The sequence below is a fragment of the Hordeum vulgare genome, chromosome 4H (genome assembly GCF_904849725.1).
Source record: "Hordeum vulgare subsp. vulgare chromosome 4H, MorexV3_pseudomolecules_assembly, whole genome shotgun sequence".
Taxonomy (NCBI): Eukaryota; Viridiplantae; Streptophyta; class Magnoliopsida; order Poales; family Poaceae; genus Hordeum; species Hordeum vulgare.
In genome coordinates this window covers 395405-411491 of record NC_058521.1, presented here as the reverse complement: position 1 = coordinate 411491, position 16087 = coordinate 395405, and the positions used below count along the sequence as shown (strand labels likewise).

General features: G+C 46.6%; 5 protein-coding genes across 5 annotated transcripts; 1 reads left to right on the top strand and 4 right to left on the bottom strand.

Annotated features, from left to right (window-relative positions):
* Positions 1–796: 796 nt before the first annotated feature.
* On the bottom strand, positions 797–2349 carry LOC123446793 (LOB domain-containing protein 11-like). The gene is made up of 2 exons (XM_045123337.1): positions 1905–2349; positions 797–1764 (listed from the first exon to the last, which is right to left on the bottom strand). Exons 1-2 carry the CDS (start codon positions 2247–2249, stop codon positions 1432–1434), a joined length of 678 nt encoding a protein of 225 aa, XP_044979272.1. The 5' UTR covers positions 2250–2349; the 3' UTR covers positions 797–1431.
* Positions 2350–4723: 2374 nt separating this feature from the next.
* LOC123446794 (peptidyl-prolyl cis-trans isomerase-like) lies at positions 4724–5889 on the top strand. The gene is made up of 2 exons (XM_045123338.1): positions 4724–4815; positions 5179–5889. Exon 2 carries the CDS (start codon positions 5244–5246, stop codon positions 5772–5774), a length of 531 nt encoding a protein of 176 aa, XP_044979273.1. The 5' UTR covers positions 4724–4815; positions 5179–5243; the 3' UTR covers positions 5775–5889.
* Positions 5890–6803: 914 nt separating this feature from the next.
* Positions 6804–8654, bottom strand: LOC123448142. The gene is made up of 3 exons (XM_045124925.1): positions 8624–8654; positions 7477–7614; positions 6804–7241 (listed from the first exon to the last, which is right to left on the bottom strand). The coding sequence occupies exons 1-3, from the start codon at positions 8652–8654 to the stop codon at positions 6937–6939; spliced, it is 474 nt and encodes a 157-aa protein (XP_044980860.1). The 3' UTR covers positions 6804–6936.
* Positions 8655–8856: 202 nt separating this feature from the next.
* Positions 8857–10663, bottom strand: LOC123446792 (acyl transferase 5-like). The gene is made up of 2 exons (XM_045123336.1): positions 10133–10663; positions 8857–10001 (listed from the first exon to the last, which is right to left on the bottom strand). Exons 1-2 carry the CDS (start codon positions 10559–10561, stop codon positions 9159–9161), a joined length of 1272 nt encoding a protein of 423 aa, XP_044979271.1. The 5' UTR covers positions 10562–10663; the 3' UTR covers positions 8857–9158.
* Positions 10664–12752: 2089 nt separating this feature from the next.
* On the bottom strand, positions 12753–15880 carry LOC123450666 (diacylglycerol lipase-beta). Its single transcript, XM_045127806.1, has 7 exons — positions 15481–15880; positions 14805–15004; positions 14211–14561; positions 13931–14131; positions 13770–13840; positions 13399–13541; positions 12753–13310 (listed from the first exon to the last, which is right to left on the bottom strand). The coding sequence occupies exons 1-7, from the start codon at positions 15800–15802 to the stop codon at positions 13003–13005; spliced, it is 1596 nt and encodes a 531-aa protein (XP_044983741.1). The 5' UTR covers positions 15803–15880; the 3' UTR covers positions 12753–13002.
* Between the last annotated feature and the right edge of the window lie 207 nt (positions 15881–16087).

Genomic DNA, 16087 nt, shown 5'->3' with positions numbered 1-16087 from the left:
GATATTTTTGTTCTCACTTTTCTGCGCTTGAACCCGTGTCGTGTCACCATAAGAAAACAACTTTATGTGGACAACGTTTTTGGTAATAGAGTTCAAAGGGTTTTTTTGCCTGGCTGAGAAAGTGCTACTCTTACTATTTGTTTGCTTTTGGATGAATGTTGATTAGCTAGTAAATACTCCCTCCGTTCCTAAATATAAGTCTTTAAAGAGGTTTCATTAGTGGACAACATACGGATATATATAGACATATTTTAGAGTGTAGATTCATTCATTTTGTTTCGTATGTAGACTCATAGTGAAATATCTTAAAAGACTTATATTTAGGAACGGAGGGAGTAAGTGCTAAAATAAACGGTGGGAACATAATGTTCTTTGTACAAGGAAAATGTTAGAGTTAATTTATTTTTTCTCACTTCTCAGGGCAGGGGATAGTCAGAGCTAAGTTTTTCTTTAGGGTCAGTCAGAGCTGAGTTGAGGTGTGCTTTGGGCTTTTTGAGCTCTTTGGATCTGAGATACTATTTTATTTATCTTTAATAATATAGTTGCATGCATCGATTGATGAGAGACCGGGGGCTCGTTTCCTCCTTATAAAAAAATGTGATAAAGTAGGCCTTCAAGCTTGGAGGCCCACCCCATCCCCCATAGCCAGGCCCATACTACCATTTGGCCGCCCGGTTGAATCCCGCTCGCCTCCGGCGATCGCCGGCGTCCGAGATGTCACTGGCTGATCGATTGGAGACGAGATGCCTCGTCTGACAGCACTATGCAACCCGTCCACCGTGCAGGTCAGGTCAGCCTACCTCGACCTATCTTTGACTCCAAGTATCACCCGCCATGAACTCAACCTGTTCGACGAAATGCCTCCTCCTAATCCGCACAAAAAACATGGCAGCCATCCCATCTTACTAATTAAGGATTGCATACTGCACCTTCTGATTAAATCTATCACAATCGGAGACTTGTCATCTGCTTTCCGGCTCTGTCACACACCTAGGAACCGCCACTCGGCCACGGGCAGTTTTGGCGTGGACTAGTTATTTGGCTGATTTCCATTGAGTCAGATCTTCACTTCCATTCCACCTAGTACTGTATTGGTTTGGAATGTGTGAAATGAACTTGACAGAATATCTAGCTTGCAGGCAATGAATTAATGATCAAAGGAGAAAGAAAAACATAGCTTGGCATATCAGTATCTCTGATTCTTGCCAACTCACTAGGCTAAAAAAAAAAACAATTGATGAAGTATCTCCGATTCTACACCCTGCTTTATTCAGCATTTTAGTACAGGCTGCTCATGGAACATTCTACAATGGTTGTCCATGTCTTAGAATTTGACCCAAGGAGGGCTACTGCTTGTTTTGCAGCTACTAAAGAACATGGTGTGGCACCTAGTTGATATATGCAAAGGCAACCAACTAGAGCCCCTCTGTATCAGTAATACCCATTCTCTTGCAGATATTCTTGCATATCAACGGGAAACATGGTGCTTCTGTTGATACTGTCATCATTAAACGAGTCTGTATAGTCGGTTGTGTATATATGTGAACTGTAACCCTGAGAATATGGCATGGAAGTGCAGGCCATGACATCATCTCCGAAATAGCTCTCACTCTCAATCTTAACCGATTCTCCTAGCTGTGGCATCCTAGCTTCCCCTTTCTCGTAAGCCATAATCTTGGCCTTAATACTGTCTTCTTCCAGGCTTGACACCAGTTGTGGCGCCCCAGTTTTAAGCGACTCCAACTGTGCTTGCAGAGTTACAACCTATGAGAACATTTCAAGCTATCATTTTTGCTAATATATTATTACTGTGCATGCAATTAGCAGTTCACCAAATGAACATTCAGAAAGTAGCAGAATTATTGTTGAAGTATGTGCAACACACTAATGCAGAACTCACTAACCTGTTGCTGCAGAGCAAATATGTGCGCGACACAACCATATACTGGATCATGTAGCCTGGCCTGTGCCTCGTAAGAGATGGTGACTGCAGCCTCGCGGCGGTCGGTCGCAGGGAGGCTCATGAGGAGCTTTGAGGCATTGCTTGCACCAAAGACCTTATGAATGGCGGCAAAATGTGCAGCGCCTTGCTCATGGCAGAAGTGTGGGGCGAAGACACACCCACTGACGCACTTCCTCCGAAGGAACTTGCATGCTCCGCATGGAGAGGAAAACCCTGTCATCGCTTCTGGTGCCTGATCGATATTGGTAGTGTACTCTTGTTCCTTGCAGCCTGTGAACTGAATCATCAATCCTTCCCATTTATAAAGGCTACTCCAGCAGTGGGGGTACGTACCAGGGTTAGCTCAGTTTGTTGAGTAATTAATTTGACATGGTCTCCCTAATGGCCTGCAGATTCCATTATCCAAAAGCCCGGTTCCCAGTTCCATACCAATTTGACATTCCTTTCAGAAGCGCTAAAGCGACAAAGGAGGTAACAATAGCCCACAGCCCATATGTGTTTGCTTGAGAGACCTTATTTCACAATTGATCGTTGGTTCAGCTTATGGGTTGTCCAACTTTTCCTTTTCTTAACATGTCTGACAAACTTAGTACTACCCTTACATGCGGCGAAATGCCGTAACTTCAGCAATCAATCAATGAGTTAAAAGGCAGTGAGTATGGGGAAAGCTAGTAGAATGAAACCGAAGAAACAGATTGCTGTTCAACATATATATAATCATTCTCAAGCCCATGTCAAGTAGCTCACCGCGTAATGCTGTGAGATGATTATGCGATTATGTTCATTCATCCTATGTGTCAAGCCCTTGATGATGCGCATAATACTCTTGTAAAGAACCTACTTCCTAGCCATACTATTAGCCGTATGCCCTTCTAGCCATACTTTTCCTCTGTTTTTCTGCTTGATACCTTACTAATTGTAATGGAGGTCATTTAGCTAAGGGGGTTGTTCGAGTGTTTATTCATTCATTTTTGTGTATATCAAGCATGTGCCTTTCCTTTTTAGTCATTATTGATTTATTGGGGAACCTCTTACGCCTTTTTTATATGTATTTCCCCTGCATCTGTTCCTGCAAAAAAGCTGTAGGTGTTACCGTCCACAACAGGGAAAAAAACATGTATCACTGGAAATATAGAAACCAAATTAATTGTCCAGAACTGACCGCGTATTATTTATTTGCTTAACTTATGCAAGTTTCATTACTTTTGGTTCTTTTTTGAATGGTTAAAACTTAAAATAGTACTTGAACCACAGTTGATCACCCCACAAGTGCATCTTTGCTTCGGAAAGGAAGTAGTTAATGGAGAGTTAATACGCGTCATCTTTTCTGCACTTGTTCATCTTTGCTTCTGCACTTAGTCATCTTCCCAGGCTGTTATGCATACTTGTTTGCCGCATAACCACCGTACTGCACTTTAATTTGTTGGACACATACAAGACATATGCAGCTGTGTTCAGTTGATCTAAAAAATTAAAATAGTATAATTAGCATTTAACCACAAAGGTGTAGCTTTCCAGAGTATAGTAGAAGGGAAAAGCTGAAAGGCACTAATCACTAGTTGCTAGTCCCCCTCTCGCATCCTACAAAGTAGAACTAATGATGATGCGGTGTTCCTAATGACATTTATTTTTCACTTTTGACTCTGTATTGTTGGACTGATTTGGTTGCTGTCAGATGATATTTATGTCAAAGAAGTAAGTTGTTGTATGCACATACACAGGTCCCCTGAGTAATCTTTTCTTTCCTGAAGAAGAATTGATTACAGGAGTTGGTTTGTAAATATGCTCTAGCTGTGTGTACGTAAGGGAGAAGAAGCGAGTAAAGTGGATAGTAGCTAGGTTGGGTTGGTCCAGAAAGAAAAGAAGAGAGATGAGAATGTGATCATTGTAAAGCAAGTGTTTTCTGGCTGTTTTTTTTTTGGGAAACGTTTTCCGCCCGTGCGCCGGCGGAACGCTTTGGCCGGACGCACGCGCGTCGTTCATCTCGCGCGCTCCTCCCCATCCCTGAACGGCCCGCGATTTCCTCCCCATCTCGAACGGCTCGCGCGCAACGCCCCATCATCCGCGCGCCCCTGCGCCGGTCCCTGCACCCGTCGGCCCGCCCGACGCCAGTTCCCGCCACCGGCGACCGTCCGCATCGCCGGATCCAGCTTTCGCCCGTCATCCTCGTCGTCTGCCCGCCATGGCCGGGGCGCACGTATACAAGTGTTTGTTAATAAAGCATTGTCGATGATAAAATGTAATGAAGCCCTGTTTGATTGATTATTGATGATGCAGGTGTGAGTTGGTGCAAGTGCTTGGCTCCTGTTTATGCAAACCGCTTGCAGCCAGGTGCATACGTCCTTGATCTTGAATCCTTGTGCGTGTGCAAATCTATCCCCTGTTTGCGTTGCGTAGATACAACAACATCACATCTTTTCCAGATGAAGAATAAGTAAGAGCACTTGCGCTTCATTTGACTTTACAAAATGCTTTGTTTACCGCTTGTTTCAAAGATTTCCCGGCAAATAAAATTATTATTTTTCTGATATTATTTATTTATGACAAATGATTTTCAAGTCACGTTTTATCATTTATTAATTAAATTATAGAGTACTAATTTTAAAAGGAAACTCATGTGAAAATGGGCTGGTATACTCGACACAGAACAGGGATGCGTCTGGGCCGCTATTGGTAGGTAGGTGCGCTCTAAAAACACATAGGCCCATTAAAGCCCGTAGAGCCCGTGCGAGCTCTGAAAACCCTAAACCCTTTGTCCTCCCCTTTTTATCCCCCACACCCCAGCCGCCGTTTTCCATCCATCCCCCATCTTCTTCCTCGTCACAGCACCATCCATCCATCCATCAGCAAAGGTAGAATTTTTCTCGTGGGTACTCCCTGCGTGTGTTTCTGTTTTTTACTTGTGTGATTGGATCTGGTTTTCTTCTCTTCTCTTCTCTTCTCTTCTCTTGCTCGCACATATCGAAGGCTTTCTAGGCGTCATTATCCAAAGGCCTCCTGAGCTCAATGTTTGTGCCAAATCAAAATTTCTTTCATCTCCTCGCCCTGTGATCTCCGGCAGCGCTACCCTGGAGACCACGCAAGGACGATGAGCACATTCTCCAATCAGTCTCTAGATTAGATTTTTTTTCTTTTCTTTTTTCTTGTCAAATCTCAATAATTTTTGTACTTTGTTGGTAGATTTGGCTGAGCGTTTGTGCGTTTGGTTGATCCAGGAGTCGAAGAAAGAAAGAAAGAAGCCATCTTTGATCTGCTAGACAGGCAGCAGCACCAAGTAGCCATGGCGGCCAAGAACCCCAAGGTCTTCTTCGACATCCTCATCGGCCAGGCCAAGGCGGGGCGCGTCGTCATGGAGCTCTACGCCGACAAGGTGCCCCGGACGGCGGCCAACTTCCGGCAGCTCTGCACGGGCGAGGCGGGCAAGGGCAAGAGCGGCAAGCCGCTGCACTACAAGGGATCCCCCTTCCACCGCATCATTCCGGGCTTCATGTGCCAGGGCGGCGACTTCACCCGCGGCAACGGCACCGGCGGCGAGTCTGTCTACGGCGAAAAGTTCGCCGACGAGAACTTCCTGCTGCGCCACACGGGCCCCGGCGTCCTCTCCATGGCCAACGCCGGCCCCGGCACCAACGGCTCCCAGTTTTTCATCTGCACCGCCAAGACGCCATGGCTCGACGGCAAGCACGTCGTCTTCGGACAGGTGGTTGATGGATACGGCGTCGTCGAGAAGATGGAGGCCGTCGGCTCGTCCGGCGGCGCCACCGCTCAGCCCGTCGTCATCGAGGATTGCGGCCAGCTCGCCGACGAGTAACAAACCGGTTTTTTTTTTAGGTGCTAGTCGTGATGTAAGAATAAATTTACAGAAGATCTGATTCCAAGATTGTGTATGATGATAAACGTTACCAAGGTGTTGGTTTGAGAGATTTTCTATAACAAACAAGAATAAAATTGTGGCAAAAACAAGGTTGGTTACCAAGTGCTTGCTTGAGTTTCAGATATATATATTCTCCTCTCCCCTGGAAGAATTGTCGATCATGTAGCTGCTTGCTTATAGAATACAAACGATCCAATCTTTGAAAAATATAAACTACTCTCCCTCTGTACCTTGCAGAATCACACAAATATTGAATGATTATAATCACTTATTCTTGCATAACCATGAGATTAACCTTGTATCTATGATTCATCAATAAACTAAGACTGCAATCAAAGGGGAAAAACCTTGATAACAACAACATTTTAAGCAAATAGAAACAACCAAGACGTTGCCGAAAACAATAGGAGCAATTGTGGCAAACCAGCAACAGCAGGAGAAGCTTAGAGTCGACATCAAGTTCCAACTCATCTTACTGAAATACTCCCTAAGATTCTTCAAGTTCCATACAACCAAATCTTACTGAAATACTCCATCCCTCCCTCCCTCCGTCCCATTGTATTACAGGCAATCAATTCAATTCCCACATCAAGGTATTGTCTATCTTCCCTAACAGTCGGGAGCCAATTTTCAGCAATATTACCACAGGACCATGAGTCAAGTATGCACGGAGATGAGATAACGTTTTCCAATTAACAGCCATCAGATCAAGTGAAACAACACCACATTATAACATCAAAATAATGGTTTCATTTCCATCCATAATTTAAACAAACAAACATCAGTATATCATGTTTCTGCTTATACCATATTATTATGAAATGAAAATTTTAGCCAAAAGAGGCAAAGAGAAACAACAGCAGAATAGGCCTATTAAATCTTTGCCCGGATCTGATCTGCTTAGAGAAGTACTCGCAAGTTGGTTCGCTTCTTTGCTACGGCTACGATTAAAAAAAACAGCAAGGATGGCAAAGTCAGGGTGATATCGCCTCAGGCTTGTTATTTTTCCACGATACAACTTCCACAAAAAATAAGAACTCCAAGTTTCATTCTCGGCGCTAGTCTCAGCTTCACCATGCCGACAAGCTTTGTCGTCTGCTCACATGGACGGCATTTCAAGCGCCTCAAGGACGTCTTTGAACTCGAAATCATGCGTTTCCTTGTTGAAACGCTCCACGAGATTGTACCGCACATCGTTCAGGTAGAAGGAGTGCGCCGTCTCTAAAAGACGCTTAGCCTCTGCGTCGGTTAGTTTGCTGGTGAAGACGACGTCTCCTCGGACAAGCACCGTATCCTTGGTTTCTGCAAACTCTGTGAAATGAGTGATTGTATAGTAAGGGCTTGCTTGAGTTCCTCTTGCTTTGTAGTCTTCAAGCCCTGTGAAGATCATGTGTGGTGGCTGGACTGCAATGCAATGTTGAACGCCACAGAATAGGACAGATATTAGCTTCAAATCAAATAAAACAAATAGTGCCAGTTCCCATAGCCATAGCTGGGGTTTCAACAAAACCAATGGCCATTCAGATTGTAGAGTGTTCCAAGGGTTGAAACGGCACGGATTTAGAGTGTCATGTAGCCAATTTTGCCTAGATACCAGGTTCAAACAGCCCCATCTATATATGATTAGTAAAGAACATACTTATAGACTGGATCCCAGCTCCAAGGGGGTGAATCCGCTCGCGAACCAGCGGGCAAGCTCGGCCGGCGGTGGAGGGACTGGAGAGCCGGCACGTGAGAGGGTGGGGCTCCGGAGTGGCAGCGGTAGAGCAGCAGGGTCCTTTGTGTTACACCAAGTTGAGTCTCGTCCTCCTTTCTGTGTGTCAGAGAAGAGAAGATTGTTGAGATTCTGAAGAAGAAATTATTTGGAGAGAAAACATTTAAATTTGGCTGAGCATCTTTAAGGCTGAATATTATTACTTATGCAAAGAAAGAATTCCCTTCCTTATGACTGTATGTAGGTTGTTGAGTTTTGGTTGAGGGGGAATCAGAAACTGCATGAAGATTATTGAGTTGAGAAAGAAGCACAATATTCAGCTTGGCTCAGCAGATGATTAATTCTGCCGGTCAAGTTAGAAAATCACACAAATTCATCAATCCATTTACCTATCTGTCTATCTATCTATCTACTCATAGGAGCCAGTAGTATGCTTTTGTTTCAGATGTAATAATAAATAAATAATTGAGCTATCTAGTATTTATGAATCGGAGGCTGGTGGACGACGAGCAAAGCAAAGGGGGGACGGACGGGACTGGAGTTACATACCGATACCGGAGGGGAGGCGGAGGCGGCGACGAGACGGCGGAGGAATGCTGGTGGTGGTGGCGGCGGCGGCGGCGGCGGAGCCAGTCGACGAGTGTTATGACTTGGTAATCGCGTGGAAGTGGCTACGAGGGCCCATACAAACCGCCGCCCCGCGTATCAAATCAAATGGGCCAACGCTGGGCTTTGGGGGGTTTGCGGCCTGATGTAACTTGAACTAAAAAAAAAAAAACTTGAAGATCAGAATAAACTTTATTCAGATGATCCCGTCTTTTTATTCAGAAACAACACTAGCATCACTACAAACTTATTTTGTTTAAAATAAAATGCTGAGCATCAGTAAATAAACAAATCCACAGCATCTCTGCAAATGCAAGAAGCTCATGGAGGATTTATATCTTGTTGGTCTTTTACTCGAGGATACAACCAACCGGACTGAAACCAAACCAAACCAAACTAAACGTTTCATTTCATTATCAAGCCTCAAACGACGACGAGGAGGAGGAGGGAACTCAAGATTGCCTACCTGTAATGTAATAATCTCTGTGCTTTTGCATTTGTGGTCAAACTGGATTTAAATTGTCAGCCAATGCAACAGTATCAAATTGCAGCACCGCACAGAATAATTGGAAAAGAAGAGAAAAAAGACAGAGAGCTCCTTCACAACTATTGACATGCATGCATAATTGCATATAGTAACACCCAACAAGCTTGCTTCTGGTTGACTGTCTACAATGAATGAATGAATCACTTGGAAAATAAAGAAATTAACACATGACATTATTAATTCTGCTGACAATATCAATACATGTACAATGTAATGTAAATCATCACTAGTAATGACAGTACACAAAGAAAGAAAGAAAGAAGAACCCCTGCCTGATTTTTCCTTATTTGTTTGCTGGAAGCAAAGCCTGGTAATGTGGAATGAAGGAATAATAATACAACCAACACACAAGAAGGTGGATGAAGAATACATCAGCAACAACAACAAGTCCAAATCCCACCTGTAATAATTCTGTAATAATAAGGTACTGTAAAATAGTATGGAGGCGATCCAACTAGGCGAGCTTGTGCAGCTCCTGGGTGAAGACGTGGTCGTGCGGCTCCTCGACGCACTGGAGCACCAGCCGGATGCCCTGCTTCGGCTTGGGCGGCTTGAGGTACACCACCGACGGCACAATGTTGACGTCGTCGTTCAAGGTGAAGACGTAGGTGGGCTCGCCGAAGCCGTAGTCGACGTCGTTGAACCCGACGTGGCTCCAGTCCGTCACCACCAGCGTGCCGTAGTCCAGCGACACGTTGTAGTGGCTGTCCTTGGCGCCGCCGCCCAGCCAGTCCAGGAACCGCGCCGACAGCGCGTCCTTGGCCTCCCTGATCGCCGTCACAATCTCCACCAGCGACGCCTCCTCCACGTCCTTGCTGGCCCTGGCGAGCCCGCCGGGGTACACGCAGTTGCCGTAGTAGCCGTCCGGCGACGGCAGGGAGCTGCCAAGCAGGTGGCGCGTGCCGGCCGCGAAGCCCAGGCGCACCTCGGCGTCGGGCGCGAACCCGATGGCCGCGGCCCGGCACTTGAAGATCATGGCGGTGACCACGTCGAAGGTGGAGCATCTCTGGGTCGTCTCGGAGGCGACCTGGTCCTTGACGCGCTTGATGCTGTCGAGCGAGATCTCGACGGTGGACTTGACGAAGTTGAAGGCGGTGAAGGACGGCGGCGGGCCGAGCGGCGGCTTGGGCGGGTTGGGGATGGCGTCGCGGGACCAGATGGGCTTGACTGACGGCTCCGGGAGCCCACGCGCCATCTCGCCCACGGCCGTGAGGAACTGCGCCGCGCCCTGCCCGTCGAACACCAGGTGGCTGAAGCAAATGCCGACGGCGTACCCGCCGCAGCTGAACTTGGTGATCTGCACGGCATCGGCACGGCACGGAGGAAAGATGTCAAATTTTGAATTCAAGCAGTTGTTGCCGGATCTGCGCCATAGAAGATCGGGATCGGCACAGGAACGAGATGAGATGAGCAAGCAAATTTGTAAACCTGCGCCAGGAGGATCTGGTCCTCGAGCTTGTGGTCGGCGGGAGGGCGGGGGATGAGGTCGGCCTTGGGGATGGCGAGCGGGCGGTCCTCGAGGCCGTTGACGTCGGCGAGCGAGCAGCTGGCCGCGGCCTCCACGAACCAGACGCCCTCTGCGGTGCAGTCGACGACGGGCTCGCCCGGGGAGGGCTCGGCGATGCGGCCGGCGACCGGGTAGTAGGGGACGAGCGCCCTGGCGAAGCCCTGGCGCATCGCGGCCACCTGGTCGTCGGCGTCGGAGGAGGGTGGGGACTGGAAGACCTGGATGAAGTCAACCATGACGCGGACGGCGGCGGTCTTGTCGATGGAGGAGAGCGGGAGCGTGCCTCCCGGGGTCGGCCCCGCCGGAGGGACGAGCGCCGGCGGCGACTTGGTGACGGTGGGCGCGGCCATGGTCGAGGGAGCGATTGGGTAGGTAGATTAGATCCCGTCCCGGCCGGTGGTTGCTCTCCCTCCTTCTCCTTGTGCTGGTGGCTAAGCTATAGTGAACGGATGGATCAATGGAAATGGAGGTTGTTGCCGTCGGTTGGTCGCTGCCACGTCCCAACCAAAGTTGTTGACTTTCCCAAGGACTCTTATGTCTTATCACCTTACCTTATTCATCTTGGCCATTCATCTTCTTAACAAAAGATAAACCCTCGGATTTTGCCCACTCACATCAACTAAAGTTGTCATAAAAAAGTCTGAATTGTCATGATTTTTCCGACTTATCGAGTCATTAATCTTTTCTGGCTCTTCTCTGGTCATTTGTTGTTTATACATTCTTCGAGAGTTGGACAAATTAGTTCAAATGACAAGTTTGTGCAAGCAATATGCCTAAGTGAATCATCTCAATGGGAGGGACTACACCCTAACTTCTTCACCATGGACTTTGAGGTACATGTTGTTGAGCAAGGGAGTGAAATCAAATTTCTCGTCTTCAAGGCTGAAATGAAGACGTGCCTGCAATGAGCATAGTTAGTTGTTGATTTTGTCGATGCGGTAGAAATGACACCCTTTATAGTGCACGACGCGTATGCGCGACATGAGATGAGGGAAGGCAAGTTCATCGAGGTGTCCCTGCACCCAACATCTTGATCTTGGTTGTCGTTAATGGTGAAGATTTGCACCCCCGTGGCGATGTGGCCGCAATCGTTGTGGTACTAACAAAAAGACCGTGTAACCTTTTATCTTTCAGTGGCAAGATTAAGGTTGAGACTAACCGAAAGCGGGTGCGTGTTGCATCACGTTGTGATTGGCTCTCGGGCAACGTAACAACATCTCTTGTGGTCAGTTTGAAGATGTAGACATAGGTATACACAAAAAGCACCACCACTCGACCGTAGTGCTTCATTCTATCCAAAACTAGTCAACCAAAAAATGCCATTCGTAAAAGCCTTACACCTGCACTCCTCCTAAATTGTTTTAATGGTAAAGACCGGTGATTGAAGTGGATGGTGGAAATAACGTTGTGAAGATTGATCATCGAAGAAAAATATGTTGGGCGCTCAAGAATGAAGAAGGGCCACACTGTTGTTTGTGTTTGGAGCTGTGGAGGTGGGCGCGAACATAAAGATCGCTAGATATGACGGTTTGTGTGGCCTTGCTCACCAGCTTGATCCTCACAAGGGATTTCATTGGCAATCGGCTTAAGATGTTCCATGATATCTCCTTCGACAATAACAAAAACAAGGACCACTTCTCCTCATCTATGGTGTCACGGTAGTCTTTTCATCTTTCAGCCCCATCATTAACCATCATAATCTTCTTCGAGTCCCTGGATGGCACTATGGATTTACCGTGACTTATAGTGTGCAATGTAGAGGTGATGTCTTATATATGGGTGCAGCGATTTATGGAACCATTGAAAATGGCATCACCCCCCCCCCCACACACACACACACCACCCCTTTGGGATCTTTCCTACTTAGTCATGTCTTCTTCTTCAAGTCAATCGACGACCTCCACGGTTGCGCAAGCTCAACTTGCCCTAGCGTTGAGAACCAATCTAGAATTTCTCTTTCCCTCCCCTATCCCTTGTCGGCTAGGGTAAACTCCCCCCTTCAAACTTCACCGGCAAGCCCGTGGGTTTGCCTTCCCTTTACCTACCGCTCCGACGGCCAATGGCAGGAAGGGAATCCTGATGCCTCCTCTTTAGTTAGTAGTTTAGGTTATGTTTTTTTAGTCCTCACAGGTGTAGCGTTTGGTTGGATGACGATGCTTCTTCTTCGAATTTGTCTTCCGGGCTCCGCCCCTCCTCGAGTGTGTCCATCTAGACATAGTCAACAGAGCTTCAATGTAGGTTCATGTCGTCTCCTTGGGACGGTGAGGTTAAGGTTTCTCATCACGTGGCGAGATTTGGTGTCAGGTTCTTTAAATCTATTCAAGGATGCAACAACAACAACTACGACTCCAGAGCCCTAGTCCTTAGGGGCACGTGCATGAAGTCTTCCCCCGTTATCATCAACAGGGCAGCATTCCTGCATTTTTCACATTTCTTTTGAACTTGTAGATATGATTTTTCACCGAGTTATGATACCATGACTATATGGGTCCTAGGATGCTGGTTCAAGATAAAACCTTTGTTCTAAAAAGGAAAAACAGATATGGATCCATCGAACTCTTATTCTGCCTTATCACCCTTTTATCTCAAGCTTCAAAGAAGAGTTATACTGTACCTCTTGTATATATATAAAAAGAGGTATACTACACCTCGATCAGCACCAGAAACTCTAGAATGAAACTTGAGAGTATTTGTTATTCCTGGCAATCCCTTACATAACCTAAAACTGTACAACAAAACACTCAATTTTGCGAAACCCGCCTTCCTACATAAGCTTTGGAACTTAGTAGTATCAATCCTCCTGCAGGGGCAGAGGGAGAGGCAGAGTCTTGAGCACATCTCTGAGCGCGTACTGTATGCTATCGCATTTGTGATCAGACATCAAGTTGCCAGACAACAGTATCCGCTGGAAATTCTCCCCAGCATCGCCTCTCCAGAGCGTGTACGACTCGTCTTCCACGCCTTTTATATTCTCGACATCCCTCTGGAGGTAATACAGCGTCCCTGGGAGGAAGAGATCCTCCGGCACATACACGTCTTCTTCGCCGTCCGGCTTCAAAACTTTCGTCGGGCCCTGAAGACGGGGCGCTTTTGCAGCATCTGTCAGCAGCAAGAGCAATGCCAGATTCAGTAAGATACATACAGAGCCTATACGTTCCTATTGTCTTGGACAACTAAGTGGACTTACCCCCCGAGCTAGCTGACGTTGTGACAACTTTCGCGTAATCGGCAAGTTTGTTCGCCACGTCTTGGATGGACGAAACAACTAGCTTTGCATTAGTCACGATATCTACTATATGCTTCCAGTCTTCCTTCTCCAAAACCTTGGCCCTACAAAACAGCATGATTCAGAAAAACTTCAGAATTTGAAGTGCTAAAATGCTAATCATAAGGACATGCTACAGGGGAAAAGGATGTTTCCAATAGGAAGTTAAATCACCACACCAAGAAGTATAATCAATCACCAGGTTCTCTTTGCACAAGCAACCTGAAGAAAATTTCCTGACATGTAATCTAAAAAGGTTTTGTCATTTGCTGCTCTTCAGTTTCAGTGCTTACCAATCTGTTTCAATTATTTCATTTCGCAATCTTGCCAGCGAAGCTGCACTTAACCTAGGAACTATGTCATCCTGCAAAATAGAAGACATATCAACTACAAAGTTCAGACAGGGGAAGCAGCCAAAACAAGATTTATACACCAATGGAAACCCGAAACTAACCTGCAGTACAACAGTGGTGACATAGCTTGCGCAACTCTCAGCTATCTCTCTCGATACACAGGGTGGGACTCCAAATCCAACAGCTGTAACTATGTCGGGACTAAATCCAAGCTCCTCCTTTGACTTCTTCCTTAGCATTATGGCAAGCAAGGCAGCTGAAGCTCCTCCAAGGGAGTGACCCACCAACCGCAACTTGTAGTCCTGGTTCGAACAAAATTACAAGAGGAAATAAGCAGAGGAAAAGGAAGAACCAGGCATGCCATGAAATACTATTTCCCACCTTGTGTGTTTCCAAACATTTTCTGATGATGCTCAACTCATGGCGTAGGTACCATCGAGCGGCCTCGTATGTTCCAAAGTGCGTTGAGAAACCTTTAGGTGACACCTTCTTATCGCTTAATGCAACCAAATCGGTGACAAGGTCATAAACCGTATGGGTTCCACGAATCCCAAGGATGACCAGTTTAGCGCGTGGATCGATGCCGATGTAATATCCAGGTCTCAAAATACTAGAATCTTTCACAAACTTTAAGACATTCCTCGGCCGGAGCATGCTATGCTTTGCAAGCCCAGCAGCACTGCCCTTATAGCAACCTTTCGCAAGTTCAAGGTGATAAATTAGTTCTTGAACCTAGAAAAAGGGAAATAGATGAATCCCTATCAGATGCGTGCGCTCGTGCATGGTCTTTCAGAAGCATAAACAGTCCATATAGAGCCTAAAATTCTAATATTCAGTCATCATGAGCAGTGAATAGACCAAGTTGAATTATTTCTGTTCTATACTTGGGGAAACCTAGAGACAATTGTTGAGATAATCCTGACGTTTAACATTTCTAAGAGTAGAACGATATGAAGGGAGGTCCAGAGGACATACCTTCTTATTGGAGCATATCTGAACGCCCTTGAAGGCTTGCGCATTCTTGGCAGAAGCTTGTGTAAGGTAAATGAGGTAGAGGCCGACGGTAAGATCACTGAGGCTCCAGTCCTGTATGCTCACCTTACTGTGCTGGAGGTCACTTATGATCTCGCTAAAAGTGCGGGTGCTTGCGGGGATGTTGTCCTCTCCACCAGTAGCTGCATCCAGCAGATTTTCTATTTAGTCTTATAATTTAATTTAAGAAAGCTGATTGGAGCAAGTTCTAGTGCCCTAATTACCCAGTTATGACCGGTGTGTTGTTATGAGTAACAATCAAAAATAGTTGTTAGTTTGTCTGCAACTGCAACGACCAGACCAGCGTGATTTTTCTTTCTTTTGCCCTAACCTTGTGATGTTATAATGTGGTGTCCCATAATATAAGTAGGTGATCAATTCTATCCATAAAAGATTCAGCCTTGCTGTGAAAATGCGAGATCTCGCTCGATTTTATATATATATATATATATATATATATATATATATATATATATATATATAGTCCTAAAAATAAAAAGATCCTAAATGAATCGAAATGTGTTGTACTGGAGCTGGAGCTGGAGCAGCACAGGAATCGAATGGTTAGAGGCAGCAATGCAATGGAGGAGAAGCAGAAGAGAGGGTTGCTTTTGCTTACAGGCGAAGGGCTTCCAGTTGTAGTGCTTGTAGAGCTGCAGCGCCGGCTCCAGGGCCTTTGTCAGCCAAGCCACGTCGGGCCGCCATGACCTCCAGGGCAGGCCGGCGTTCTCGTCGTCGTCGTCGTCGGAGCCATCCCGCTTGGCCCTCTTGGCGTCCAGGGCGACGGCCGCCGCCCTGGCCTTGACCTTGTCGTCCTCCGGCTGCTGGGTTGTGGTCCCTCCGAAGAGGAGGCGGGTGAGCGCGGGCGGGAGGATGGTGGGGCGGCTGCGGTGGCGCGTGAGGAGGAGGCGGGCGCGGGAGAGCAGGTGCTTGGCCGCCATGGGATTGGGATTTGGGGATTGAGGTTTGGGGTTGGGCGGTGGGATGGGCGGGAGGAAGAAGAGAGGAGAGGGTTCTGGTTCTGGTTCTGGTCCTGGTCCGGCGGTGGACTCTCCCCCTCTGCTTGCCGGAGAGGTGGAACCAATCCTGACCGTCCATCGCCGGAACGGAAGGTCAAAAATATTTCTAGACTTCTTTCTTTCTCACAAATCTTGGTCCTTTCTCATAATTTTTGTAGAGCTTTTTCACTAAGTTTATGAAAAATATATGTTTGTATAAAAGACTTA